The following is a 26,661-nucleotide window of genomic DNA, read 5'->3' as shown; positions in this document are numbered from 1 at the left end:
TGGCTTGTATTTGGCAGGTGAGCAACCACCTTTTTTAGTGCATTAGTGGTGATGACATTTCAGAAATGGCAGTCAGGTTGGGAGATGTCTTCTGGCTGGGCCTTAGCCCTCTGTGCCGCCGCTGCTCTGACTCTGGCTGCAGGGCCTCTGAGGGGAGTGTAATAACACCTGAACCAACGCAGCTCCAGAGGTATTTTTATCTCCCCCTGGAATTCCACCTCTGTTCTCCTCATAGATCTCCCGTCCAAACGCATTGGAACTCAGTCGCTGGTGGTGCTTGACATACATCCGTACGACCTGCTTGTCTTGCTTTTTTTTCATTCATGCTAGCTGACATATATCCCTACATTAGGTCATAACTGGGATCAAGTGCACAACAAATACTAAAGAAAAAAAATCCATATGGTGGAAAATAAGCAGACATTTGTAGCAGAAAAGGTAAATGCATAAACCGCTCTGTACTGGTTGCCATGGTGATGGTGCATGGCATTTTTCTGCCAAGTAGTTCAATGTGCAGTGCAACAGCTCAATGACGGCTCAATGTACATGACAGAATTATAGTGAAGTCTAAAATTATTTAAACGTTGATTTTTTTATTTGCACCTGTTTTCCAAAATTGATCCAAAATCCAGCAGCGATGCCTGCACGCTGGCTCTGTTTGGTCCACTTTAAATAAACCCCGGTCCATTTCCCGGACAGCACTGTTTATTTGGAACAGTGTGAACATGCAACTCTCTAGTGCAGACCGAAGAAGTGAGCTATGGTCCACTTGAAAACCAGAGGTCGAGGTTCACTTGCAGTGTGACAACACACACCATCCACTGAACGATGCTTTGATACATTCTTGTGAAAACCGATTAGATTTGGGACAGAAAGTCCAAACTTCATAGATTTAGTGTAGCTTCTTTGTGTACTTGAGATGACCAAATAATTTTTTGTCATGGCTAATTACCTCCACCAAGGAGGTTATGTTTTTGCCGGTGTTTATCTGTTTGTTTGTCTGTCTGTGTGCAACATAACTAAAAACGTTATGGACGGATTTTGATTAAATTTTCAGGACTTGTTGGAAATGTGAAAAGAAAGAACTGATTTAATTTTGGTGGTGATCCGGATCACCGTTTGGATCCAGAATCTTTTTAAAGGCCTTGGCAGAGGTTTACACTCTCTGAGTGCTTTTCTTGTTGATAATTTAGATTTTGTTCTTCTGTCTCCTTGGTCAGTGGTTGTTATGAGGGATATCTCTTCTATTGATGTGATCGGTTGTTGTAACAATCCGTGCATTTACATAGGAGTTTTAATTCCTCTTTAATTGTGAATAAAAGTTAATTCCACTTTAAACTGATGAAAAACGACCATGTAAAGACTTAATTAATAATGCAAATTTCTATTTGGAATTAATCTTAATTCCGATGCAAGTGGCTGGTTTATTCACATTTTAATTCAGATCTATTAAATTCCTCTGTCACGTAAACCTTCATTCCGCTCTAAGTTAATTCTGGTCGTTCTGAGCATGCTCGTTACCTTGTCCTGTCCCGATGACGCGCGTTGTTTTGCCTCCCATGTTCGGTGGTCTATCTTTCTTCTCCTTCTAAGTTGCTGCAGAAAGTGAAGTAGTATGCTCATGTTAAGCTGGTACTTCAAAATTAGCATAAAAGTAGTGGTGAAACTGGTTCTTACTATGCAGTTTTTACAAGTTACGACTGAAAATACGAAAAGCAGGGAGCCAACTTTATTTCCGGTATACGTCAAACGTCACGTTTGACGTATACTGTCCAATCAGAACCCTTCCCAACCCGCCGCTCTAAAGAGGAGTTTAATAAGGACGTGTTTCATGTCAACGTTCATTCGGAATTATTGTTTTCATGTCAATTCATAGGAGAATACGTTAATTCCGAATTATTAATTACAGAATTATTTAATTCCGAATTAAAAAACCTCATGGAACCGTAACCTATGTGACACTGTCCAGGGGATTTGTTCCACCAAGCAAATGTCCTAAAATAACCCCTCACCCAGTCACATCTCATCCCCTCACATCTTTTATCTTAAATTTGTTTAAATACTACTATTAAAATATTGCTATATTTAGAATGAGGTCAAGAATCTGAGTATTGCTGTAAATGTAAATTGCAGAATCTAAAACATGATATTTACATAAATATACTCATTTTTGAGTTGAATAAAAGATAATAAGCCTTTCATGCTAATCGGTGATGCTAGCTAACCTTTGGCTGTGTTTGTACCTTTCTGCAACTCCAGTCAGGACTGATGAAATTTTTTCCCATTTTTTCTTGACCGAACCCACTTTTGCTTTTCAGCACACATCAGCAAAAACAGCTGTTAGATCATCAAATAGGGTGTAAGGATTAGTGTTCCTGAAAGAAAAGCCCAACCTCACATTAAGCTCTCTCTCTTATTCCTTTGATGATCCAGTCAACATCAGACTTCAGTGTCTTGTTTGCAGATTGGAACATCTGGAGGGGAGCACAGCTGTCTTTTATGCTACAGCCCTGTTATGTTTATATTGACGACATACATGGCTGAGAAAGAATATTTTTGTTTTCTCAGCCCATCACTTTAGTGTACTTTTATGTTTTAATCCTTGGCAAAGCTCTTGGACTATTAGTGAAAAACATTGTGGGGAGAAAGGCTTTGATGTGCAGGTGGTGTCCAACGAAAAGCTCTTCTTAAATAACAAGTTTTGTTGTGATGGTTGAAGCTCAAAGTTCAGTTTAGGTTCTTAAACATAAATTGATCAAAACTGGTGGTTTTGGATGCTCAGCATTCCCAGAATTTCAACATAGTGCCCTGCAAATACCAGATAATTATGAGATTGCCGTCCCAAATAACATGACCTTGGGAACTAGTGGAAAGAAGCTTTACCAACATGAAATTACTCCCCAAGCCAGGACACCAGAATGATTTTTTTCCACTGGCCAAAAGGCCTGCAGGCTATTCTGTTCTCACCACGTCAAAAATCTATTATTGTCAAGATGCAGATGTTTTATTTCCCAAAGCCAATTAGTTTCAGAAATGGTTGCATAAGCTGTGCATTTCTTGTCTTCTTAGCCTACTTTTCCCACACTGAGTAACTAATCGAGTGTGATACACAGGGGGGGAACTGAGTTGACAGACTGAGCTAGTTCTGGCCTGTGATTATGTGGGACTGTGTGAGTGTAGCCAAGTCAACAGGTGGTGTCAGATTAGTTGGTCCTGAGGCGAGAATGAGCGAGAGAGGAAGAGAGGAGGGTAAATCTGCTGCCATCCATGTGGAGAAACCAGAGCTTAATCACAGAGCCATCAAACAGCTGGTGCAACTTCCTTTCTAAAGCTCAAAACGACACAGCAGACTTTTAAATCAACACAAGAGAATCTATAGTGAAGGATTTAATATCAAATCATATAAGAATAAGTTGTGTTATTAGATGTAAAATGGTGGAGGGTTGTTGAACTTGCTGAAATTAACTGAACTAGTTTGGCAAACAGCTGAGTTTTTACTCATTTAAACCAGCGGTTTACAAAAGGAAGTTGTAAATATGGTCAACAGCGCTAAGGTTCGGTTTGATAAAGCTTGTTACATACTAGGACTGTGACAATATGCTTTCATCCTGATTCGATTTGATTCCTATTTTTTGGGTGCCAATTTGATTTAAATTGCGATTCTCATAATTCTTTGATACTGCTGAGTTTTGTAGATTAAAAAACAAAATAAATGAATAAAACTTTTTCATTTTTCTTGATTTCAATTAGGAAAACAACAACACAGTAACCAGACCATCATTCTGCTGCTATAATGTCCAAGAAGACAAGTAAAAGGATCAATAAAAACAATATAAATGACAAAAAATTTTAAATGGATTATTTTTGTTTATTAAAAAGAAAAACATTTTACAAACAAAACAAAAGATTTTTTAAAACACAAAATCGATTTTAAAATTGTGAAGCCAAAAAAAAATCCAGATTTTTGATTTTTCAATTCGATTTTCCCACCCCTATTACATACTCATGCAAGAAGCGAGAACTTTTGTTTTGTCTGTTTTGCCTGGTTTTAAACAAAGAGGTGGCACTGCACAAAAAATCCTTGAAGACGACGAGACAAAAGTGGCTTCTCTATTAGTTAATGCAGGGTCACTGTTTCCACACCATGAGAGCAAAACATGGAATTGCATCAAATCCAACGGTCTTGTATTGACGGCATCAGCTCTGGAGGAAGTGCTGTTGAATAGGAAGAGCAGAAAGTTGGAGGATCCATTCCAGGCTTCACCTGATTATATGCTTAAGTGTCCTTGGGCAAAACACTGAACCCTGCATTGCCCCTCGATATGCCTGTTGGGGTATGAGTGTGTGAACGGGTGACTGTGACATGTAGTGTGAGGGTGCATTCATGTCAAGATAGTCTGCTAGACTCGGTCCGATTGGGGACTCGGCTCAGTTGTAGGGGGGTGTATTTATGCAGACCGAGATTGCATTCATGCTGCACTTTGGTCAAATGTGCCAAACTATTAGCACAATAGATCCCCATTCCCACCAGAGGTGGCGCTGCACTGGTCTTTAGCAAAAGAGAGGGAAAAGGCCCGTGTGAAGAAGAAAACTCTGTTGCGAGTTAAACATGGAGACAAAACTATGGCTGTTTTGTGTTTTTTATTGTGTCTTATGCAAGTATACTGCAGAAATACACTGCAACAATGGATGCAGTATGAACAACAGACGAGGCAGAGGAACTTCAATGCCATTGCTATGTATTTACCCACAATGCAATGCTAAGCAATGCTTAGCATTTTTGCAATACTTTTTTGTTGTCCGCTTCCTGTATTTGGTCCGCTTGAAACGGACCAAGACCTGCGTTTGTAGGCGGACTGAGTCCACTTCTTTGGGCCAAATCAGAATTCGTTTAGCGTGTTCACATTTTCCTATTTGAGTGGTCGTCATGACGATATAAGTCTATTTACAATATCAGACCTTTACTGTGTTTTCCGATATTTCAGCATGGAAAAATTACAGATATATGGTCAACACGACTGCATGGATTTCACACACCTCCATGTTATAACATTTCTTTCAGCTATCATGCTACACATGCTAATGTTTTGGTTGTGTTTACCCACAATACCCTGGGTTGTCGTACACTTCTGCGTTTGGTTTACTGGAAAACAGGCTGAGACCTAAATTTCCTTGTGGACCATTGAGTGCTTTGATCTGCATCAGTTTGCACACTCACGCTTCCCCAAACAAACTTTCTGAGAAAATGAACTAGTAGTCTCATCAGATGGTTTGGTGAGATCAGTTGCTCTTCAAGTTGTTTTAAAAGTCCTGTTTGAATATATTTTAATTAATTGTATTCTACTTAATCCCTATGCAGTGTAAATTAGCAGCCCAAGCTACTTTGCATTCTGGTTTTCAAGCAAGATGCATTTTGGCGATGAAGATAGTTGGTGATGAAGGTGCAACATGTAGCTTAGTGAATGCTAATGCATCATACATACTGACATGTGGCATGTGTTCTGACCATACAAACAATTGTGAACACAGTATTGCTTAAAAGTTAAGTGAGCATCCCTGCTGTTGCATGTTAGGGGACTGTTAGAGATTGCCATAGTTTTGCACAGAACTCCATAGCCCTACGATGACCCAGTGCACGAGATTTATCTGGATCACTGTGGAATTTGGTGAAGGTATTCATGGTCACCAGACGATAAAACTTCTGAACTTTGGGTAATCCTGTGATCATAACTCGAGCTTTACTATCAGATCAACGTGGTTATGTGTCCAGTGAAACATTCTCCTGGATGGATTGGGCAAAAACTTTCTGCAAAAGTCAAAAGTTTCTGCTTGTTTTTCTCTCAAGGTGTGTCAGGGTCTATCATCGTGCGTTTTAATAAGTTTTCTTCTTCTTTTCTTTATCTTATATTCTTCCTATGCAATGCAAACAAACAGCCAAACCTGCTCTGCATAGTCTGGCATCCAAGCAGGATATGAAGGTTATGATAAAGAAAGTTGTAAGATGCAAAACTAGATGCAATATTTAGCTTAGTCAATGCTAATGCCTAAAGTATTAATAATATTGTGAGTGACATTTGTATACATTCTTAGTTTTCTTAGCTGGCCATATAATTTTTAACCTTAACTTGTTGAACATTGTTTGTAACCTGCAGATTGTGCTTTGTGTTTATGAAAAAGTTTATATATACGGCACACAAGTAGAGTTAGTACTATAAGAAATGTGATGTAAAGCATTGGAGCTATTTGTAATATTGGGTGGGCTAAATAAGCTAGGCTTCTGCATGCTCTTTTTCATATATTTTAAGTTGGGGTTTTTTTAATTTCTTAACCTTTTATAATAATAATAAAAAATAATAGTTGTTTATTTATTTATTTACTTTTAATTGATTTTTTTTATCATTAAGTCTTAATAAATTTGAATACGCTTGAAACTTGAACCTAGTAATATGTTTTTTGGGCAAAACATTTTATAGCATTTTATCAGCAATTATTTTACTATCAGATATCTAAACTTGGTTCCACTGGAATAATAAAAAAAAATTCTAAAGGTCTTTTTTTTTTTTTTTTTTTTTTTTTTTTTTTAGCAGTAGCTGGTTGTGAAAGGAGCCTGTGACAAAGTGGGTAAGGTGCCACCACTTGTCACTGTTAACACAAAAACAGCTAACCATTTTGTATTTGAGGTGCTGATACTCTTCTTTATCCTCTCAGTGGTAAGCAGACACCAACTATTCTGGGTTTGTTTGTGTTTTGTGTTTGAGCAAAGTTAAAATAAATAACCAATAGAAATAATTTGGTTTAATATTCTCTTTGCTGTGTTAATGAAATGTTAGTATTCTTGATTTACCTATCACACTTATGTTCTAGGACCAAAAGGAGGAAGAGCTGCTCATGTCCTGCATTTAGAGGGTTTTACCCAACTGGTGATGTCACTGGATGGTACCAAGTATGGGAAGGGGGGGAGTTGTATTGTGTTACAGGAATTGGTTTGTCTTTTATAGGATACGTATTGTACCAGATGTTTGGGGATGGGGAAACAGTTTGGAGAGTTATCTGTGGCAGCGGGGAAAGAATGACTAAGACATTATTTAGCGCGCGTACCTGAAAGGTGGAAGATGCTGGGGGCGGCCATGTTGGGGTTCAGGTGTGAGGGTATTTAAGGCCGGCATTTTGTTTGTCCGCGAGAGCCGATATTGATGTAGCATGGTGCATGTTAGATTACTTTAGGCTTATTCGATTTCAGTTATGTTTAGTGGGTAAAATGTAATGTGTGTAATGATAATTTTCCATTGTGGGTTTCTATGTATTTTAAGACAACATGCACCATTGCACAATAAAGTCTCAACTTGTTGGAGGACGTCTGCTGACTGCCATCTGTTAGTCACTCTGGCCACGCAACCTACAACAGAGTCACAGAGCACAGGACTCAAACCTGGACTGCTTGCACCAAACCACCCTATGTACAGTGGCTACATGGGGCGTCTGCTCAACCAGTTGAGCTAAGCATCCTCCCACATCCACTAGCATTTTGCCATGCTGGCAGCTTAGTAACAGTTTGAGAGATTATTATAGAGCTGCACAGCCTTAAAGAGGACCCATTAGAAGGTCGGGTGTGGAATTTGTTGAAGGTATTCATGGTCACCAGACGATGAAACTTTATAACTTTGGGTAAATGTTGTCAAGTCTCCAGTGAAACACTCAATATGTCCTGGATGCGTCGGACACACTGGCAACATTGTTCTAATCATGGCGATGTTCCTGATTTCCAACTTTCTGCAACTAAATCTCAAGCTTATCTTTCTCTTGAGGTGTTTCAGAGTGGGCTAAATGTTCAGGCACCTCATGTCCGTGATCCCTACGGGTTCTCCAGTGGGAAGAAAAACAGACCTCCTAAGTGACACAGCAGTGCTTTCACAGGGACTCTTTTCTGTTATAAATAAACAGGCCTAGCGGGAGCGACTCTTCCCCTCAGAGCTGCCACAAGTCTCAGCACCTCGCTTGTCAGCTGTCGTCTGGGGGAACTGGAACTGGCCCCTCATCCCTTCCTCCCAGCAGGTCATTCTTTCTGTTGCAGGAAACGCACACACACTATTTAGAGACCAAGTTACTCGTACACTGTTTACAGTGTGTTTGCAGCAACATGCAGTTGGAGTGAACACTGATTGGGTCGTACTTTTGCAGATTTTGTTTTTACCAGGATATTTTTCTTACACTGGGATTTTAAGTGGTTATAAGACCTAACCTTCCCACCCCCCCACTAAATCCAGTAAACCGGCCTCTTTCCCTAACCACAGTGCTGTGTTAAAACAGAAGTAGAATAGCTTCATTCCTGGCTGAAAGTGGCCTGATAACTGTTTGCCTTTGAATAGGCGTCCCTTAATAGCTGAATGTGTAAATAGGTGAGGAGATTTGTGAGCTTTTGTTCGGTGCTGGTGGGGGGTCCTTTAGGATCCATCAATAGAAAAGCAATGTGATTCCAGGTGGTCTGTTATTTCAGAGTCCTGTTGCTGTACTAATTGAAAAGATGTTTGGCAAACAGAATGTAGTGATAGTCCCCTCCCCCACCCACTGTGAAGATTTCACAGCGCATGGCTTTAACAAACACTTGCATTTACATTTAAAGTGGTCTTTTAGAGTTGTTCCTCAGGAATATTCATGATATATTGTAACCTTGTGCCATTTTTTTTCCATTTTTGACAATAATAAAGGAGTTGCAAATGAAGAAAGTGGACGAAGCTCTTTAATATACATTCAGATTCTTGTCTTTTTGCATTAGCTAAATAAAGACTATCAGAGGTAGCTCTGCGTTGAGAGTCAGGCCTGAGTGTCTTGTTTCACAGCCAGCTTACGAACTCTGCACCCTTGTCTGGTCACTGTGTCGCCAGCCTGCAACCTTTGGCCTGAAATACATTACCTTGACTCCATCTCATTTGCATGTTGTGCTGTTTGGGTCTGATCCAACCACCAATAAAAACATGAAATACACCAGAAAGCTGCTTAGTTTGGATCTTTGACTGTCTGCAGGAGATTTTTTGACGGAATCAATTAGAAAAGTCACAAATTTACACAAATTTTGAACTAATCTTTAATGTCATTGTTTAGCCTCTTGAAAACCTTTGATCCATTAACTTTAACTATATTAAGAATGAAGGTTTTGCAATGAAGCTCGATATTATTTAGGCTCTAAGTTATTCAGTTAAACCCCTGTTTTTATTTCTGTTAATATATTCCTGCACAGCATGACAGAAAAAGCCCATTATCATGTACTTGTTTTATTTTAGCTTTCTAGATGTCCTTTTTCACCCTATGTAGCTGCACCATGTATACAAGTCTGCACAAGCACGATGCTTATTTTTACATGCCTCCCTGAACACTAAGTGTTGGTATAAAGGGAGGTGTGTGTTTGTGTGTGTGAAGCTGTGAGGTAGATGCTAGCTGGAGGCACTACTTGATTGCTTTTTGTACCTTACATGGTGAGAGGACAGACAGAAGCACATCAACATGCTGTGGCGAGTAGAACTTTGCAAAACTTGGTATGCATTTAGACTTAGAAGTTATTTTGATTTCCTTTTACATTGTAAAACCTAAGCCATGAAGGATTCTGGTGATTTTACACACCTACGTCTCTCTGTATATATCTTGCACCAAGTTGCTGGTTGGTATTCGACCAGGCTTTCTCCTGACCTACAGCTTTGGCATGTGTTCCTATGTCGATGTTATGAAAATTCCACATTTCAGCTGTGTTTCAGGAGGGTTGAATGCCAGGTTAAATAAGCCATAGATAAGAGGGACCATCCAGACCTTTCCAGGTGAAGGGGACAAAAGCCAACGTCTGTCATGCTGTACCATGTATAATGTAGCATTGCTGCACAGGTGTAAATTTAAATTTTGGAGAAGAATTTAACCACCGTGACGTTTATTTTCCCTGGTGGTCTGTAGTTATTTGACCAAGGCAATGCCAGACCTCCGCCTGCATGACTTCCAGTGGCTTGGCTTTCATAGACACAGAGAATGTGTGTTTGACTGACTTGCCTGAAATCAGCATCTGGTTCCTCGACCAAAAACCAAAAAACCATGAACTGCTGAGCTGCTGAGATCTTATTTAGAGAATCATGAAATCAAATTATTGTTTATATTTCCAACTATACCAAAGTTAGCCAGAGAACAAACAAGACAATTTCTTTCTTATATAAAGATTCAAATCAAAATCAAATCAAAAAATGAAAAATTAAAAACAGAAATAAGTTTTTGTTCCAGTTTTTGGAAACTTCCCAACTGAAACATAGCTTATGTGCAGAGAAGATGGCACATTCAGTTTTTATTTACTCCAGAAGGAGCTTATTGTAAAATGGCTGGTATGACTGCTGTGTGTGGGAGTGAATGAATGACCTGGGGGAAGATGGTCAGGAAGGCACTCCAAGCATGTCTTGAAAAATGTGGACTTTTCCTTCTCTTTTGCCTCCCTGTCCCGTGCCTCTTCTCCCTCCTCTCTTCGTCATGGAACACTTTGTGAGAACAATTGTAGATGTTGTCAAAGAGCATTTGTCTGCTGAATGATGAGGCTCCCTCCTCTTCCTCCCTGTCCAATCACTTAAGATTACAGTTTTGTTGAAACGGTAAAGAGCTTCAGGGAGCAGAAGGGCCTCACTCTTCAGACACTTCACCCAACAGGGACTCAGGCAGAGCTTTATTATCAGAAGTGGCAGTTTTTCAGTTGCAAACAAGGTTGTCTTTCACAATGAGGATACACATAGATATCCCTACTGCTGCAGAGACCTGCAGTTCCTGCACACCTGCAGGACTTTTAAACATTTTTCAAGGTCAACCATTTCACAAAAAGCCACATGTTTCACAAGTACAGACTGATGTATCTGTGTTTAAACCGCAAACAGCTGGAAATTCTAGATACTGAACCGTAAATATAAAGTTGGGTTTTTTTGTTCCTTTTTTATTCTTTTTTCTGGGTGTTTTGGATATCTGAATTTCTCTGTGTATTTGCATGCTTATAGTTTGATCAACATCCTGTAATGGACCTGATTTAATGCAGTGCTTCTAATACTGCTCCACCTCCACCTCTGATAGCAGCATGTCAGGTAAAGGGGGTCTGCAGCTCGGGCCTCATTGGTGCCTGGTAGTGCTTGGTGGGGGGCTTCTTTACCCTACTGGGCTTAAAGATTACGCTGCTATTTGCATTCTGTTCCTGTTCAGTATTTGCTGCTACTTCTAGTTATAGTAGATATTAGTTGGTAGGAGGAAAGGGCGTAAAAGAGAGACAAATGGTTAGGTCTGTGAGGGATAGAGGGACAAAAGATTAAGAATTCCACTTGAAATGGTTTGATTTAATTGCTTACATTTTATTTGTTTTGTTGATCAAAATCTGATCATCAGTGCTAAACCTCCTCTGCTGCTACAACTAAAATATTTGTTTCAAAACGGCCCCTTCTTTTGGTTCAATTTTTCAACTTGTGTTACAAAACTTTAACTGTCTGCAAGATGTTTCTCACAGATTTTCCTTGCAGCTGCATCAGGAGGTTTATTAGCAGAGTGGGCGAAAGAAATTCCCTGAGGATCTCCCTCACTTCTCCTCTGACAGACTGTGGATACCACCGAGATGTAACTGGGATGGGAATGTTGGAGTGAGGATGCATTATGGTGTGTTTGTTATGCAAGGCAAGATCCTGTCTTAAATGTCCACATTTTTTTTTAACATTTCCAGTTTTTTTTTGTTTTTGTCACAGGGAAAAATATAATAAATTTACTGTAAACAGTTATAAAATATGTGTAATTATCAAGTTAAAAGCTTTTAAGCTCTATGCATAAGTAAGCAATACTTAAGGAAAGCACCAGTATCTTGTCTAGTTCAGTATCCTGTTGAAGGTAGAGATGTGCCGGTTTCCGGTTTCACGGTATTACAGAATGTAAAAGTTGTAGCATGAATATGATTACATTTTCCGTCATACTGTGATATTGTCATACCAGGCCTGCAGAATGGACTAAATCACAGAGAGAATATGGAATTGTTGGGGTACCTGGAGTTATGCGCAGGTGCTGTAAGAGTGTATGGATACTCCCCCGTGGTGTGTGACTAGTGAAGATTGCAGAGGGGGTCGGATGGCGAAGGTGTTATTCAATCAGAATAAATGGATGTTTTTACCCAGTGTAGTCAGAAAACCATGGTATACTGTGAATCTGTGATATGTTTGCACTTGTACTGTCAGAATTTCATACCGCCATACATGCCTGGTCCAAGGATTAAAGATCAACTAATGGTCTCGCAACGAATCAGTCATGATTCAACTTACAAATATCGCTTGTATTTTGTGAGAAAAATGGAATGGAAACACAGCTAGTCACTGTTCTCTGTTGCCAAACTTAACATGGGTCGGATCTTAACGGGGGAAGATCGGAAAGGTACATTGTGCTGCTTTAATGTACTGATGGTAACCGCAACCTTTTAAGATTTTATAATCAATGCTAGCTTGTGGTGCTTTTATCTGCCTCTAGTTTTTCTTTAGTAAGTGGATTCATAACGATGCACACGCAAACATTGATGACATTCAGGTATGAAAAGTGCTGATAAGGTTCTTCTCTTTATTAAAGTGGAACTATTATGTGCATTTCGGGATAATTTATTTTTATTTCTGAGACCAGAAGGGCTGGGATTGATCGAGTTATTGTCACAAATGGCTTTATTTACTTCAGACCGACCCTCTCCGTAGGCTGTCAGATCAGCCTGCGGGCAAAACGAGTGGATTGAGACTCTTCCGCATTAAGCCCCGCCTCCCGCCACTGCACTACATCGGGAGTGTGCACCGCACCTGCTTTCGCCGTCATTGTAACATCTCATAAACAGAAGGATTAGGCTTTATCCCACGTTTTCCACCCGCCTGATGTATTTGTACATGCCCTTGTTAACCAGTAGAAGGTAACCAATCACCGAACCTTATCCCCCGGGACGTCACAAGGATTTCCAAGTAGAAAAAAACTCTCTAAAACGACGCGTTTTTCGTCTCCATGGAAACCGAACGGAGAGAGTGCTGGAACTCAAACTCAAACTCAAACATGCGTTTAGGTGATAAAAAAAAAACCAGTGCCGTTCACATGTCTGATGAGGATTCAACACTGTATCACTGTAGAAAGCTCAGAAAACTCCAAATACCATAAAAGAACCCCTTTAAGGACTCAGCTGGTATTTCTGTGAGGGCCCTGGCCACGTTTGGCCATCCTTTAGCTCCACCCCTGCAGAGAAAAGTTGCTCATTTTCCTTGAAGTTGGGGTAATTTTCAGTCTAATTTGAATCTGTTGAAGACTTGATAATAAGTTAATGTGAAACTGAATAAATATTTATGCAGTGCACATGCTGAGAGGGTAGAACTGGTTTGGAAACGGAGATGATAGCAGTTGTTTAGCTGCAACATCTGCCTGGAAAGGATCTTGTTTCACTAAGTTCAGAACAACTAATCTTTCTAGATTGGTTTGCATGTCTCTCTCTGCCACTTCTTCTGACTGCAATGCAGTTCTTGCTGCTCTTCCTTCTCAACATCAGCAGAGGACCTTTTAGGTTTCAGTCACCTGTCACTTATTCTCCTTGGATTCCTCTGTTTCCTGTTTTAAAGCTAATGCTACTTTATCTTTCAGGGCAAATGCGTTATTTATAAGTCAAGAGAGGAATTTCTTTTGGTTGGAATGTTTGCAAAGGTCATGTTTGTTCATGTGCATGCCTTTCTTTTCTTTTTTCTTTTACAGCCACATACCTTGTCCAATAGATATTACAGTAAGTTACCAGAGCTAGGAGAGCGTGTGAGGCTCCCGTCCTCTGAGTTGGGTTGAGTTCAGTGAGTTAAAGAGAGTCTGTGAAAGACCTTTATCTTGAGGGAGCGATAACTTAAACACCACAGACGTGTCTGGACTTCAAGACTGAGAGTAAAGGTCACACTAGCTTTCTGAAGTTGACTGCAGTAGTAAAGTGAGAAGGAAAATTCACATGTAGTTCCCAACTCTCCCTTACTTTGAGGTCAGGGTTGATGTTCCCAAACAAGTGTAGCTTAGCATGTTGGCTTTGAGAGCCACTGCAAATACGAAGTCCTCCATCAAAGTCTGCTCTGCATGTTTGTGCAGGGTTTTGCGCAGATGGCATCCAGCATGTCCAGATGATACCTCATCCCAAGGGAGTGGGAAGCAGGAGATGATCACACCGATGCTTGTCTGCTCGGCACAGCTGAAAAGAATTTGGTTAGTCAGCAGTTTCCTTTCGAAAATGGCCCGGGATTGTTGTTGTATGGGTGTTCACTCAGGGGAGAGAGGATTTGTGGGGATAGGTTTAGTTATTTATTAGCTGGAGCCATTTAAATGGGAAAAGTTCCATGACAGAGTTGGGTGGAAATAGGATCTGGCGGGCCATGCCAACTGGAAATGCTCAGGGTGGCATCCTGCCAGAGTCGTATCTAAACTTACGGTCAGTGTGGGCAGTCTGGACGCGCAGATGGTGAGAGCAGAGATAAACTCGCTTTAAGCTTCAGTCAGACGGCGCTGTAAACTTTATCAAGATGATCAGATACGAGAGTGGCTGGCTTAGCTTTGTGCCTCCTCGCTGAGGGTCCAATGTGTCTGTCAGGTGTCGTACAAGAGGACGCCGTTCTGCCTCGTTGTTTCTAGCTTTCCAATGAAAGAATGTGTGAGAGAAATCTGCACCTGTCAGGACTGTGGAGTCATACCTCTGTAATAAGCAGAGCTGTAGACGATCATTTTACATTTAATTCACTGAAGCGTTTCACTGTTTCATTTAGGTTTCTCCTATGTTGTTTTTTTTTCACTTCATGCACAAGCTGGTGATTTTTCACTGAGTGGGATGGTTGTTGCATCTGTCGTATTACAAAGCACATCTGGGAAAGGCTGTACATTTTTTTTATTTATTTGTTTAGAAAACTCTTCCCAGTTTTTCTCTCTGCCTCCAGTAACTGTGATGCATCATGTTGACCATTTTATCTCATTTGAACACACCATTGTTTTACAAAACAGATGTGTTTTATCATCCTCTTGAGTTACAAGCTTCAGTGAAATAAGATTTCAAGTCAGGTTTAGATGTTTTTGTGTGTGTGTGTGGGTGGGCGTCTTAGAGCTGTAAGCAATCTGTACGTTTTCTTTTTATTGTTATTTTTAAGGTGGAGGAGGTAGTTAAGTGGAAGTACAGCGTACTAACTCATTCTGCTGCTTTTAGAGCTGATAAGTGAAAACTCTGATTTGTTCAACTAGTTTTGTTTCAATCCATTTCGAGCTCTGTCCTTTTTTTTTTTAGGGCTCTGCTTAATAATGGCATCTGGATAATGAAATGAATACATCTGCAACCAAAAGGTCTATGTGAATATTTTTCATATTCATATTAAAGGGAACACCTGTGAGGTTTAGGATATGTAAATATCAGTATACGTGTTACTATGAAGAATAAATTAAGATGGAACAACGCATAAATGTAAACATTTTAGATTTGCCAAAAAGAAACATGCACATTCTGAATATAAATAACTCATTAAAGGCCAACTTTGATAAAGTGAAGCCAAACAAGATTAGAGGTTTTACTTCAGACAATAGCCTGTTATCAAGAGCTGGGGAAGGTGAAGCGACTCCTGGAAATCTTGTAATTTTTATCTATAATAGTTTTTATGGATAAGACTTGTGGGACAATGATTTTAGGGACCTTTGCTGATGTAACAGGAGTGTTTTGTTGCAGTATAGTCTGCTACTGGAGTACAGTATGGCTTCAAAGGTAAATTCAAATAGCAACTTGCCTGAAATAAGTTTTTACTGAATCTACAGATATGATTTTTGCCTGGGATGGTAAATAACCCACATCTCAAGGACCTTGGCTTTCCAGTGGTGTATGACGTGTGAAGGTATTTGGAAAGGAAAGCTGAGTAAAAAAACATATTTATCTGTCACATCCCACCCATAGAATATCTGGTACCAACAAGGTAATGCACACAATTTTTCTGCGTTTTATCAGTTAGGAGGTCTATGATATTGGCAGTTGTAATAAATAAATATTTTTTGTATTTTTTTGTAATTTTACTCTTTGTGTGTGTGTGTGTGTGTGTTTTGTTTTTTTTTTGTTTGGGTTAAAAAATGTTTACTTTCAGATTTGATTATTTTTGTATATCCTTCATTCATTCATTCATTTTCTGAACCACTTAATCCAATTCAGGGTCACGGGGAAGCTGGAGCCTATCCCAGCTTGTATATCATTGAGTACAAAATGACAATAAAATGGCTTGATGTGAGATTGGATAGGTGAAATTGTGCTTATTAAACCAAACTTGTTTTTTTGTGCGGTATAAATCAAAAGTATTAAACAAGCTTAAAAGCTTCAGACCACAAAGGGTTAACTTGTTGCCACAAATGGGGGAAAAAAAGTTAGATTAAATTTTTTGCTAACTTTTTCCTTTTATTTCACTGTGGAGATTCTGTTTGTTGCTTCTTGTTAACAATTTGATCAACAAGACTGATTACCTTCTCAGGCTTTTACCATTCAGTCAGAAGGAAATGTGTGAAACGGGTGAATTTGGTGGAAAAAAAGTTGCTTTTTCCACCTTTAGAAACATTGATGGATGGAAATCCTTCCTTTCCAGCAGCGACTTGAAGAGCTGAATCCCTTCCAGGTTGGATTATTGTAGCTGTCTGTACTTTGGGTATCCGCCAGTCTTTTATCCTTTCTGCAGCTGGTTGTCATGATCCGCAGGAATCAGCTGTTTTTGGTCATGTTCTTGTAGGATTTCCGTATCTAGTTTATTTCCTCCTGTCAGTTTTGTGTTGTGATCCTTTGTACTGGTTTAATTTACAAGTTGGGCGTACTTCCTGTATCATTATGTGGAGTATTCAGCTGAGTTTACTTCCTGCTCTTCTGCTTCCTGATTGCTTGACTTGCTCCTTGTCATTAACTCCTGCTGTTAAAATACTCCTCGGTTTCTTTTGCCCCTTTCCAGATCCTGGTCTGCGTTTCCTTGTTTTTGTAGCCTTACTTGGTCAGTTATTCTTGTAGCGCTTTATCAGTTTGTTTAGTTTAGTTTTTGGATCACTCTGTTCATTATCAGTTTAAATAGTCTTTAATCCTGGATCTTCTTAGATGTGAGTCCTTCCTCCACATATTCCCATGAAATAAGACCCTGGAAAGCAGTGGTTCTCAGACTTTTTCTGTCACATACATTAGAAAACACCATAAAAAATAAAGCAGAACTGAATTTGGCAGGTTTTTGCACTTCGGTTCTACTTAGCAGAGGCTAATTTTGCATCGGCTCTCTTCTCTGAGTTCTCTTCGGCCAGTAAAAGTCAATCCGATGTTGACTCACTTCCTCTTTTGCTTTTTCTTCTTTAAAACAAAAACTGTCAGTAGAAATGTGTAGGACTTGTTCTTTTCATGGAGAAAAAAAGAGCTTAAAGCAAAAAAACTTCTGTGTACATCTGCAAACGGACGATAGAGAAAGGATCCAGAAACGGAACATCGTTATTTACTAGGGATGGGAAAATCTAATCGAAAATTCTGAAATCGGGATTTTTTTTTCTTCACAATTTTAAAATAGATTTTTTTTGTTAAAAAATCCTTTTTTTTTTTTTTGCTAAATACGATTGATGCACTATAATTTTTTTTGTCATTTTTACTGTTTTTATTGAACTTTTTACTTGTGTTCTTGGGCATTATAAGCAGCAAAATGATGGTCTGGCTGCTGTGTTGTTTTTTCCTCATTGAAATGAAGAAAAATGGCAAGCAAAAAAAAAGTTTTATACATTTCTTTTGTTTTTAATCTACAAAAATCTGCAATATTCGAGAATTGTGAGAATCCCAATTTAAATCGAACTGGCACCCAAAAAATCAGAATCTAATCGAATCGGGACAAAAGCATATCGTCACACCCCTATTATTTACATCGCTGGATGTCCAGGCTGAAAAACAGTCGGACATCACGTGACAGCTGTGTGTAGCTTTCTCCACATCACACTAGATACTGGATATCAACATGTTAGGCATTTTAACGAGAGAGAGGTCAACATCAGATTAACTTTTACTTGCTTTAGAGAGCTCAGAGAAGAGACAGAATGCAAGATAGATGTTAAATCTGCCGTTGTAAGTGTAAAAACGGCTGTCCAGTGGTGCTGCTTTACAGTTTTGCATGGATTGGTTCATTCCTGGACTTTTCCTGCAGACCTTTTTAGATCTTCTGAAACCTTTTTATCCATATTCTTTATTGAACTAATTCACTTTATTTGTTATTAATCTGTCTGCACATATCTTTGTTTTCCATGAGTGTAGTTTGTGATCAGAGACATGCAGAATTCTGTCAGCGTGAGTTATTCTTCATGTTGACATTCTGTGAAGATTCATGTTTTTTTTCTGAAGTCTGAGATCAAATTCTACATTTTTGGTTTCCACACCTCCCCTCCCACCCCGCCATTGTTCACAGAAGAGTCTGAATGACATGACGATCACAGGTCTGGTCTTGAAGCAGCCCATCTTCTCAGGTGTTTTAAATGCTGCAGGAAAGCTGACATAATGTCTCAGTGATCATCTTCTTTCAGATTCCAGAGTAATGAGGCAGCTTGTAATGCTGGATGTTCTTTAACCAAACATTCATATGCGAGTTACTTCACATCTTTCAACATCTGTAGAAAGACAAGAAAAATGTTTCATTTCTGTAAACATCTCCAGTTAACCAACTTATATGACCTTTTTATTGCATGCAAACTCTCAGGGAGGCCTCCAAGAGATAATGAATGGCAAAAGTAAACACATCACAATGCCCCGTTTCCTGCCTCAGCTTTTGTTTTCCCTCCACCCTTCCAGAGTTCATGTGCAGCACTGGGTGGAACCTTTCTCTGTGGGACGTTTCAACCCCATAAATCTCTTTTTTTTTTTTTTTTGCTTGTCTGCAGGTGACTCGGGCCTCCAAGGTTTGGGGTGAGGTCCCACTCCCAGAAGATTTAGAAGCTGAAAAGGATGTCCCGGCGTCGCTGAGTTTACTGGGCGACGATGAGGACTTTGCTGCTGATGAAGCTTCAGGAGGTGGGCACAGCAACAGCTGCTTCTAATTCATTTGTCTTCTGCTTTTTATTTATTTATTTATTTTTAAATCCATCCCAAAGCAGAAAGTGTGGAAATATTACTCAGAGATGCAATGCACACATTTATTATTTTATTTGTTTGTAAATTTTAGAATACAAATGGAGAAACTGGTTACCTGAGGACTGATAAAGTGTTAGTTTTCCTATCATTAAATGTAATTACCAGCCTCATCATTTTGTTTTTGTCTCTTTCTCCAAAGACCTGCCCAGTGGAGAGGAAGATGGCAGCACACTGGACCCTGACACCACAAGTAAGGGCCAGAAAATGGATTAAACTGAAACGTACCAAAACTTTATGACTGATTTGGCTGGACCAACCAACCAACCTCTGACTCCTGTATCCAGTGTCTGAGGGTGTGTGTGTGTGTGTGTGTGTGTGTGTGTGTGTGTGTGTGTGTGTGTGTGGGTACACAGTATCATAATGTGTGCCTCTGTCTAGAGTGATTATACCTTCACATGCTGCTGTACCCTCTCCTTCCTCCTCGGCTGGCTTGCCAGAGTCTGGTCTTAACACAGGGCTTAGGATTTGTCTTTGAGATGTAAACATCTCCTCTCCTCTTTCATCTTTCTAACCAGCAGCTGAGGTGACAGCGTAATAAGACACATAAAAGCTGGATGAACAATAAAACCTGCAGCAGGGCCCGTCTGCTTCAATTCATTCACCTCTGTGCTTTTTCAAGTGCCACTATTTATGTAGGCTAAGTGTTAGCATGTGGGGAACCCTCACATAGACTCTCTCTGGCCACTTTATTGGGTACATATGTTTAATTGCTTGTTAACACAAATTATTTATTAGGACATCACATTGCAGTAATGGTGGGGATGACTTGCTGGAGTTTAAACTGAGCATCAGAATGATGAAGAAGGGTTTTGTCTGAGTGTTTATTGTGGTTTAACCAGCACAGCCTACCTGAGTCCTGCTGCTGACCATGTCCATCCCTTTCTGAGCACAGTGTAGCATCTTCTGATGGAAACTTCCAGCAGGATGATGCACCATGTTGCAAAGTTCAGATCATCTCCAGATGGTTTCTTGAACATGACAATGGCAGATTTATGCCAATGGCCTGCAGCAGGGGTGCCTCAGGGCTGTCATTGAGATCGGCTATCCTGCAACTTTTAGATACATCCCTTCTCCAACACACTCTCCTCTGCTTGTCAGTCACCTCTGCAGATACCTGGTCACTGGATTCATTGGATTCAGGTGTGTTGGAGAAAGAATGCATCTAAAACAGGGGTTTACCATGTATCCGTGTTCCAACACACTTGACTCAAACTAGTCAGCCATTGTGAACTTTATTGGTTGTTGGATCCATTTAATGGAAGCCAGGTGTGTTGGAACAGAGATACATGGAAAACTTGCAGGACAGAGGCCCTCGAGGACCGACTTTGGGAACCCCTGATCTAAAAGGTTGTTAATCTCAAGGACCAAACTTGTCCTGGCCTCTAAAGACAAAAGATCTCCGTCCAACAGAGCAGCATATATGTATCTCATCATGATGTGCAGCAACTGTGTGATACTTCATATCAATATGAAGCAAAATCTCTGAAGGATGTTCCTAACTCCTTGTTAAATCCATGCTGTGAAAAGTGGAGGCGGTTCTGAAGGAAAAAGGGGAGTCCAACATGGTTCTGTTGAGGTAGACCTGGTAATGTGGCTGGTTAGTGGTAGAAGTATAAATCCAGCTTTTCACTTCACCACATGCTGAGTAGGTCTTATTCCTGTTTGGTGTTTTCCTCACATCTATGCAACTACCTCAACACAAAGAAGAAATATTGACCAAAGCATCCTGACTGGTTTGAACATTTCCCTTCTTAGTTCTGACGAAGCCCCGGCGACACCGTCTGCCTTTTGGTTTGCCTTTGCAAGCTACTGCAGGTGATTACATCACAGGGTAGTGATTGTTGTGGTTGCAGCTCTGACAGCTGACATCATGGCTGAGGCGTAGGGCATCATGTGCTTGGCTCACAGAAATAGCACCGCTGCAAAGCCTTACTAAATTTGAGTATTTTAAGGAGCCAGAGGATGATTTTAGCCCGGCTGACGTTAATGAGACGGGTGTTGAAAGCAGGCGATTGTGACGGATGAGAATAGTAAGGCTTCGCTCAAGACCGAGTCTGTTTTTAGTCACTTGCTTGCGAAGAAAACATCAACACAGACTGATTGAGACGGGGTTTAAAGGAAAGGCATTTTTTCCTTGTAAATGCAGCTTTTTTTAATGTTTTAGCGAGTTTTCAACCCTCTGAATCAAGTTTTTGTTGGTTTTTTGTTTTTTTCTTAATACAAGTAATATAAATATAAAAAGAAGGTTTTGTTTGTGATGTGTTTACATTTGATTAATGTCCATTAAGTTGCTGTTTTTTCCATTTTTATTGCTTGACAATTGCAATTAAACAGTAAAGATTCAGCAGTTCTTGCTCAAATAAACCCTTTTACCTCAGAAGAGGCTGGATGTTCACGTTCTGCTCCGTATGACTGTGATCTGAAGCAGCAGACTAATTCCATATATAGATCTGAGCAGCACAGTGCTGGAAAGGAAATTTAGCTTCCTTTGCTGAATCCTTTGCGGAGTGTCTCTGTCCTGTCGGCTGTCCAGACGGCTCACCCATGCCTCCGCCTTCCTTCCCTCCCCACCGCTGTACACGGGGAGATGTAGGTGCCAAAGTTGCCCCCATTATGCTTTGTTTCCTGTTTTGGGACTTTTTGCTGAGAGTTAAGGAATTCCCATATCCTCCATGTTGGACGTGAACAAGGAATCGTTGCAAAACATCTGGGATGTAAAGCTGCTGTTGAGATGCGTCTATTTTAAACCTTCTTTTGTTCGTCGTCAGTCGGTTTCCCCCCCTTAATCGCGGCCTGCAATCTCCTCTAGAGATATGAGACTTGTGTCCCATGTCCTGCTAACCTTTTATCTTGACCTCCACATTCAGAGCCCCGAAGAGATTTCTGGGAGACAAATCCAGCTTATCCTATCTGTGAGAGCTTTTCCTTGTTCTTTAGGCTCCATTACAGACGTTCCCAGCGCACCAAGCATATTGGCCACTTTGTTTGGAAACTAAAGGCACAAAGGTTACCATGTCCACTTATTAGTAAGTAGAGATGTTGAGTAGCGAGAGGCTACTGGGGTTAGGCTCTTCCCAGTGCTAAGTTTGGACAAAGAACCTGAGAATTAGTTTTATAAGAAAATGAAGTGGACTGATAGTTAAGATATGTTAAGATATGGTTTTAAGGGTTATTAAAGTTCTAGTTCTCATGTTTGAGTTGTTTTTATTCTAATCCAGAAAGAACTGCCATTGTTTGCCGTTTTTATCCTTCTCCGGTACATCTTTGTAAAATAACTTTCTCATATCTGAGTTTTGTGAACAGGTTGTAGAGCTTTTTCTTATTTTAACAAAAATGATTTAAACATAAACACTTAAAGTTTTATCAGAACTGATCAGAGTCCAGATTTACAGAATTCATTCAGTTCATTTGCCAAGTTTCCGTGGTTGTTTATGTCCTTTTAAAAAGATATGAAGAAGAAAAGGTGAAAGGAAATGGTTAAAAAAAAAAAGAAGCGGATTGCATTCACTTGGAAAAAATAACATCTGATAAAACCAAAGCAAAACTTTCCTGAGTCATTAATCAAGCAAGCAAAATAAGTAAGAACTGAGTACCCCACAGGCAAGCAACAGAAAGGAAAGCAGACCCATCCCTGCAGGCCCTACCCATGCCTTGCATATTTCTTTTCAGCTACTACAACCAGGCGGCCGTTACAAAGTAAACCTAACAGGCTACAACAACCTCCCTAATCTGTCTTTTTCCTTAAGTTTAATACTCATTTATTGCACCGGTCACTTTTCTGTCACGACAAAGTTTTTATGATTGTGATTATTAATTTAATATTTTTAAGTACAAGATCATAGAATGCTGATCTTAATAAACAAGAATAATATTTTTTTTATTTGCTTTTTCAGAATTATGGATAAAATTCCTCAAAATATTTTTCTGGAGTCAATGCAAGACATTTTTATAGAAACTTTAAAAAAATACACTCACATCTTGTTTAAAGGGAAGTTTGTTTTCATCCCAAGTGATGCAGAACAAAGTATGTGAATTATGCCCAACCTGGCAAAGATTAAAACAATGTATAAAATCCTCAGCTAAAACTGATAGTCATGATGTAATATCCCAGACATCTCTAGATTTTAAGCAACACTTTTGAACATTGCCGTATTTGAACGCTTAGTTGCCCTCAGTGAGGGCTAATTCAACATAAAGAAGAATTCTGCATCCGTATGTATCCTGTCTCTTCTCTTAGACCTTCCAGCCAGTAAAAGACAGTTTGATAATGACTCTCGTCTTATCCTTCCCATGTTTTTATTTTTCTTGGTTCCTCTAATAATGACCTCATGCATTTATTTCCTAAATCAACCATAGTCCATGTCCAAAGCAGCCAGTTTGTTGATATCCAGTTGCAGGTGTGTGACGCAACGCCATAAAGCAAAACTCAGCTGTAGCATGATGGTCTAAAGCTGGGAAAAAACATGAGGTGAGGTGTCCCTACATTAAGACCCTGCAGGGCAAAAGCGGGTCGAGGAATGTGTGTAATAAAAGCTGTAGAGTAGCATCAGTAGCAGAGTTTTAACACCAGAAACTTGTGTAGTAATGCTTAATTCAATTCCTGAAGAACCCTTTCCATCTTCTGTTTGTGGATGTCCACTGCAGTTGTTTTGTCTGCTTTTAGGCTTGTTCCCAAAAGGACAACTTTAGGTTGTTAGCGTTGTCCTTCCACATAAATTTAATGTGAATATGTGTGTACGTGTATGTATATGTGTATATATAGACGTGTGTGTATGTATATGTATTTAAGTTTCTCTCTCTTTTTCTCTCAATGAGGTGTTTTCTTTGTTTTCTCTTCTTTTCAGTTCTCTTTCTGTCCCTCTTCTATCACGGTCCAGCAGTACTATACAAACTCTGTAAAACAACCATTTATGCAAAGTAAATAGAAAAATAAAATAAGAATCCAGAATATTAAGGGGAACATTATATCTATAAAGCTCCCCTTGGCAGAGTAAATTTGCTTAACAGAATACAGCACCCAGATCTTCATTCTGCTTGCTTAAATGCTGGACAAGACAAAAAAGCAAAACGAACAACAAATAAAAACAAAAGAACAACTACTTCTTCTGAATTATTATTATTTGGAAGATTAGTTAGCAAATAAATGAAAATGTAGCTGATGAGGTGATTTAAGTTTGGAAATGAGAGGACCGAGTGTCATCAGCAATGGTCAGGAGGACGGGGAAGGATAAACAAATTACTAGAACCAAAAGTAAATAACAAAGTTCATAACTGACAAACTGAGGGAAGTATAATAAAGTGGACATAAAGACAAACTGGGACAAGATAGACAAGGATCTGGCGATGATCAAAAGGAAAACCAAGGAATATTTATACTGAGGGAGCCAAAGACTAAACAAGGAATAGGTGTGGTTATCGGCAATGGGGGGACCACTGCAGAATACATATAAATACATCTACAAAGCAGGAAGTAAGACTAACGAGCCAAAGTCAGTGTCAATGTCAGCTTTATTTATATAGCACATTTAAAAGCCAACGGCCAGCACATAAATTAAAGCACATACATGCATACATTATGCCTTTTTCTGTAATGCTTTTAATGTTTTATGTAAAGCACTTTGAATTGTCTTGTACGTGAAAGGTGATATACAAATAAACTTGCCTTGCCTTGCCATACATATAAATGTAAACACTACAATACCTGTAAAATAATCAGTAATATTAAAATGATAAAACCAGAAAAACTGAAATAATGAACTCTTCTCAGCCAGGTAAACAGGTGAGTCTTGAGACGTGTTTTAAAAATTAAAAGGCGATTTGCAGACCGTACATACAGGAGTAATGAGTTCCACAATGTAAGACCCACAACTGCAAGCTGCATAACCTGAGACCTGAGGCAGGAATCCACACACTGTGACAACAAACTGACAGTTCACTATCAGAATCTGACCTTCGCAAAATGTTAAAATGTTACCGTATGATGCAAACAAAAGACTATTAACTATACCTTTGTAAGCAGAAACAGTAGATTTCAGTATGTAGGCTGCAGAGGAAACTCACTGTTTCCACTGCTGCTGCGTAGCCTCAGCTGGTTTTACTTCCACTCACATCATCTACTCACAGATGCTTGCTGACAAAGCACAATCCAGATTTGGATTCTACCGTTATCTCAAGATGGGAACAGATGTTGCAGCATAAGCATACGATACATCAGGGTGATGTAGTAGTTGTCAGTGTGGCCAGGGCAGTGGGCAGCCCACCCACGCTGTGTAGCTGCCATTGTCACGGGCAGTGGAGGATGTGAGCTTCTGAGTGGGGCTACCTGCAGATTCAGCCAACCCTCTTGAGCATTTCCACAGAGGGACAGATGGTGGCAGCTGCACATATTTTGGGAAGGGCTTTGTTGTTGCTCTGCCGGGGACCCTGAAGGTGGTCACAAACTGGAGGAATTTCAGATGGCTTACTCCCATCTGTGGACAGGACGGTCAGAATGAGAAACTGGTGCAGTGCTGTTTTCTCAAGTGTACAAGCAACTCAAAAACTCCCCCTGAATCATGTTTGTCTTTGGTTTTAAGGTCTGTTTCTGCAAATAGCTCCATGATTCTGAATTTCCTACAACAAAAAGTAGTTTCTCTGCAGGAAGGAGATGTTCAAAGTTTCATTCTGCAGCCTCAGCAGCTGCTGGAACATCTTCATCCTGGGCTTGTAGCTTCCATATCTGTGTGTTTTGGCGACTTGCATTATAATCTGCACTGCAACATAAGATAAGACCTGAAAATAAAGCTTTGAAAAATGGTTTATTGTTCAACAAAGCTGACGCTGATTGCCGATGTTGGCTTGGCAGCGAGTTGTCCTGTGGTTTTCCCAGATTTGAGAGCTTATTTGGATACATCATCGCAGCTGATCAGTGGCTTCCTGGTTGGAACGCAAGGGGAGTATCCATATCAAATAATGCCTCCCAGGGGAATTGCTTAAGCCCTAAGTCTTTTTCTTCTTCTGCATTAAATCTCTGTTCTGTGACCTTACTACTGTAGTAATGATAATGACTCTGCTGAGAACGGAGAGTGTGTTTCAGTCAGTGATGGCTGCCTCATCAACAAGTGGGCAGCATCAATAAGCTGTCAGCCCATTCTCGCTGGCTCTCACTTCCTCTGATTATGACAACAACCACTGCCTATCAGCAGATTTTGAAGAACAGAAGCTTAATTACCTTTAATTAGTTTGGACCACCATTCTTGAGGGAGACCCCAGAATAATTGGACAGGGCTTGTTACCTGTCATGTGGATTTAACCCGTGAAACTCAACCTGAGCGCCATAAGTTGTCACCGTGTCTCAGGAACGGTAGTGGGCATCTCTGTGGGATACATTCCGTGCGTTTACATAGAAGTTTTAATTCCTGTTTAATTCAGAATAAAAGTTGATTCTGCTTTAAACTGATGAAAAACGACCATGTAAACACTTAGTCCCTAATGCTGATTTTTATTCGGAATTAAAC

General features: G+C 39.8%; 1 protein-coding gene across 13 annotated transcripts in view; it reads left to right on the top strand.

The window, feature by feature from the left end:
- The window catches only part of hspg2 (heparan sulfate proteoglycan 2), a 135,360-nt gene that overhangs the window by 19,967 nt on the left and 88,732 nt on the right, over positions 1 to 26,661 (top strand). For all 13 annotated transcript variants that reach the window (XM_079239029.1, XM_079239023.1, XM_079239024.1 and 10 more), the window contains exons 2-3: positions 18,916 to 19,045; positions 19,305 to 19,355. In XM_079239029.1, coding sequence (XP_079095155.1) covers positions 18,916 to 19,045; positions 19,305 to 19,355 — 181 coding nt within the window. The remainder of the gene's footprint in view (positions 1 to 18,915; positions 19,046 to 19,304; positions 19,356 to 26,661) is intronic.

The sequence above is a fragment of the Telmatherina bonti genome (assembly GCF_933228915.1).
Source record: "Telmatherina bonti genome assembly, chromosome: 4".
NCBI lineage: Eukaryota > Metazoa > Chordata > Actinopteri > Atheriniformes > Telmatherinidae > Telmatherina > Telmatherina bonti.
Note: the sequence above shows the minus strand (reverse complement) of the source record. Positions and strands in the feature narration are given on the sequence as shown.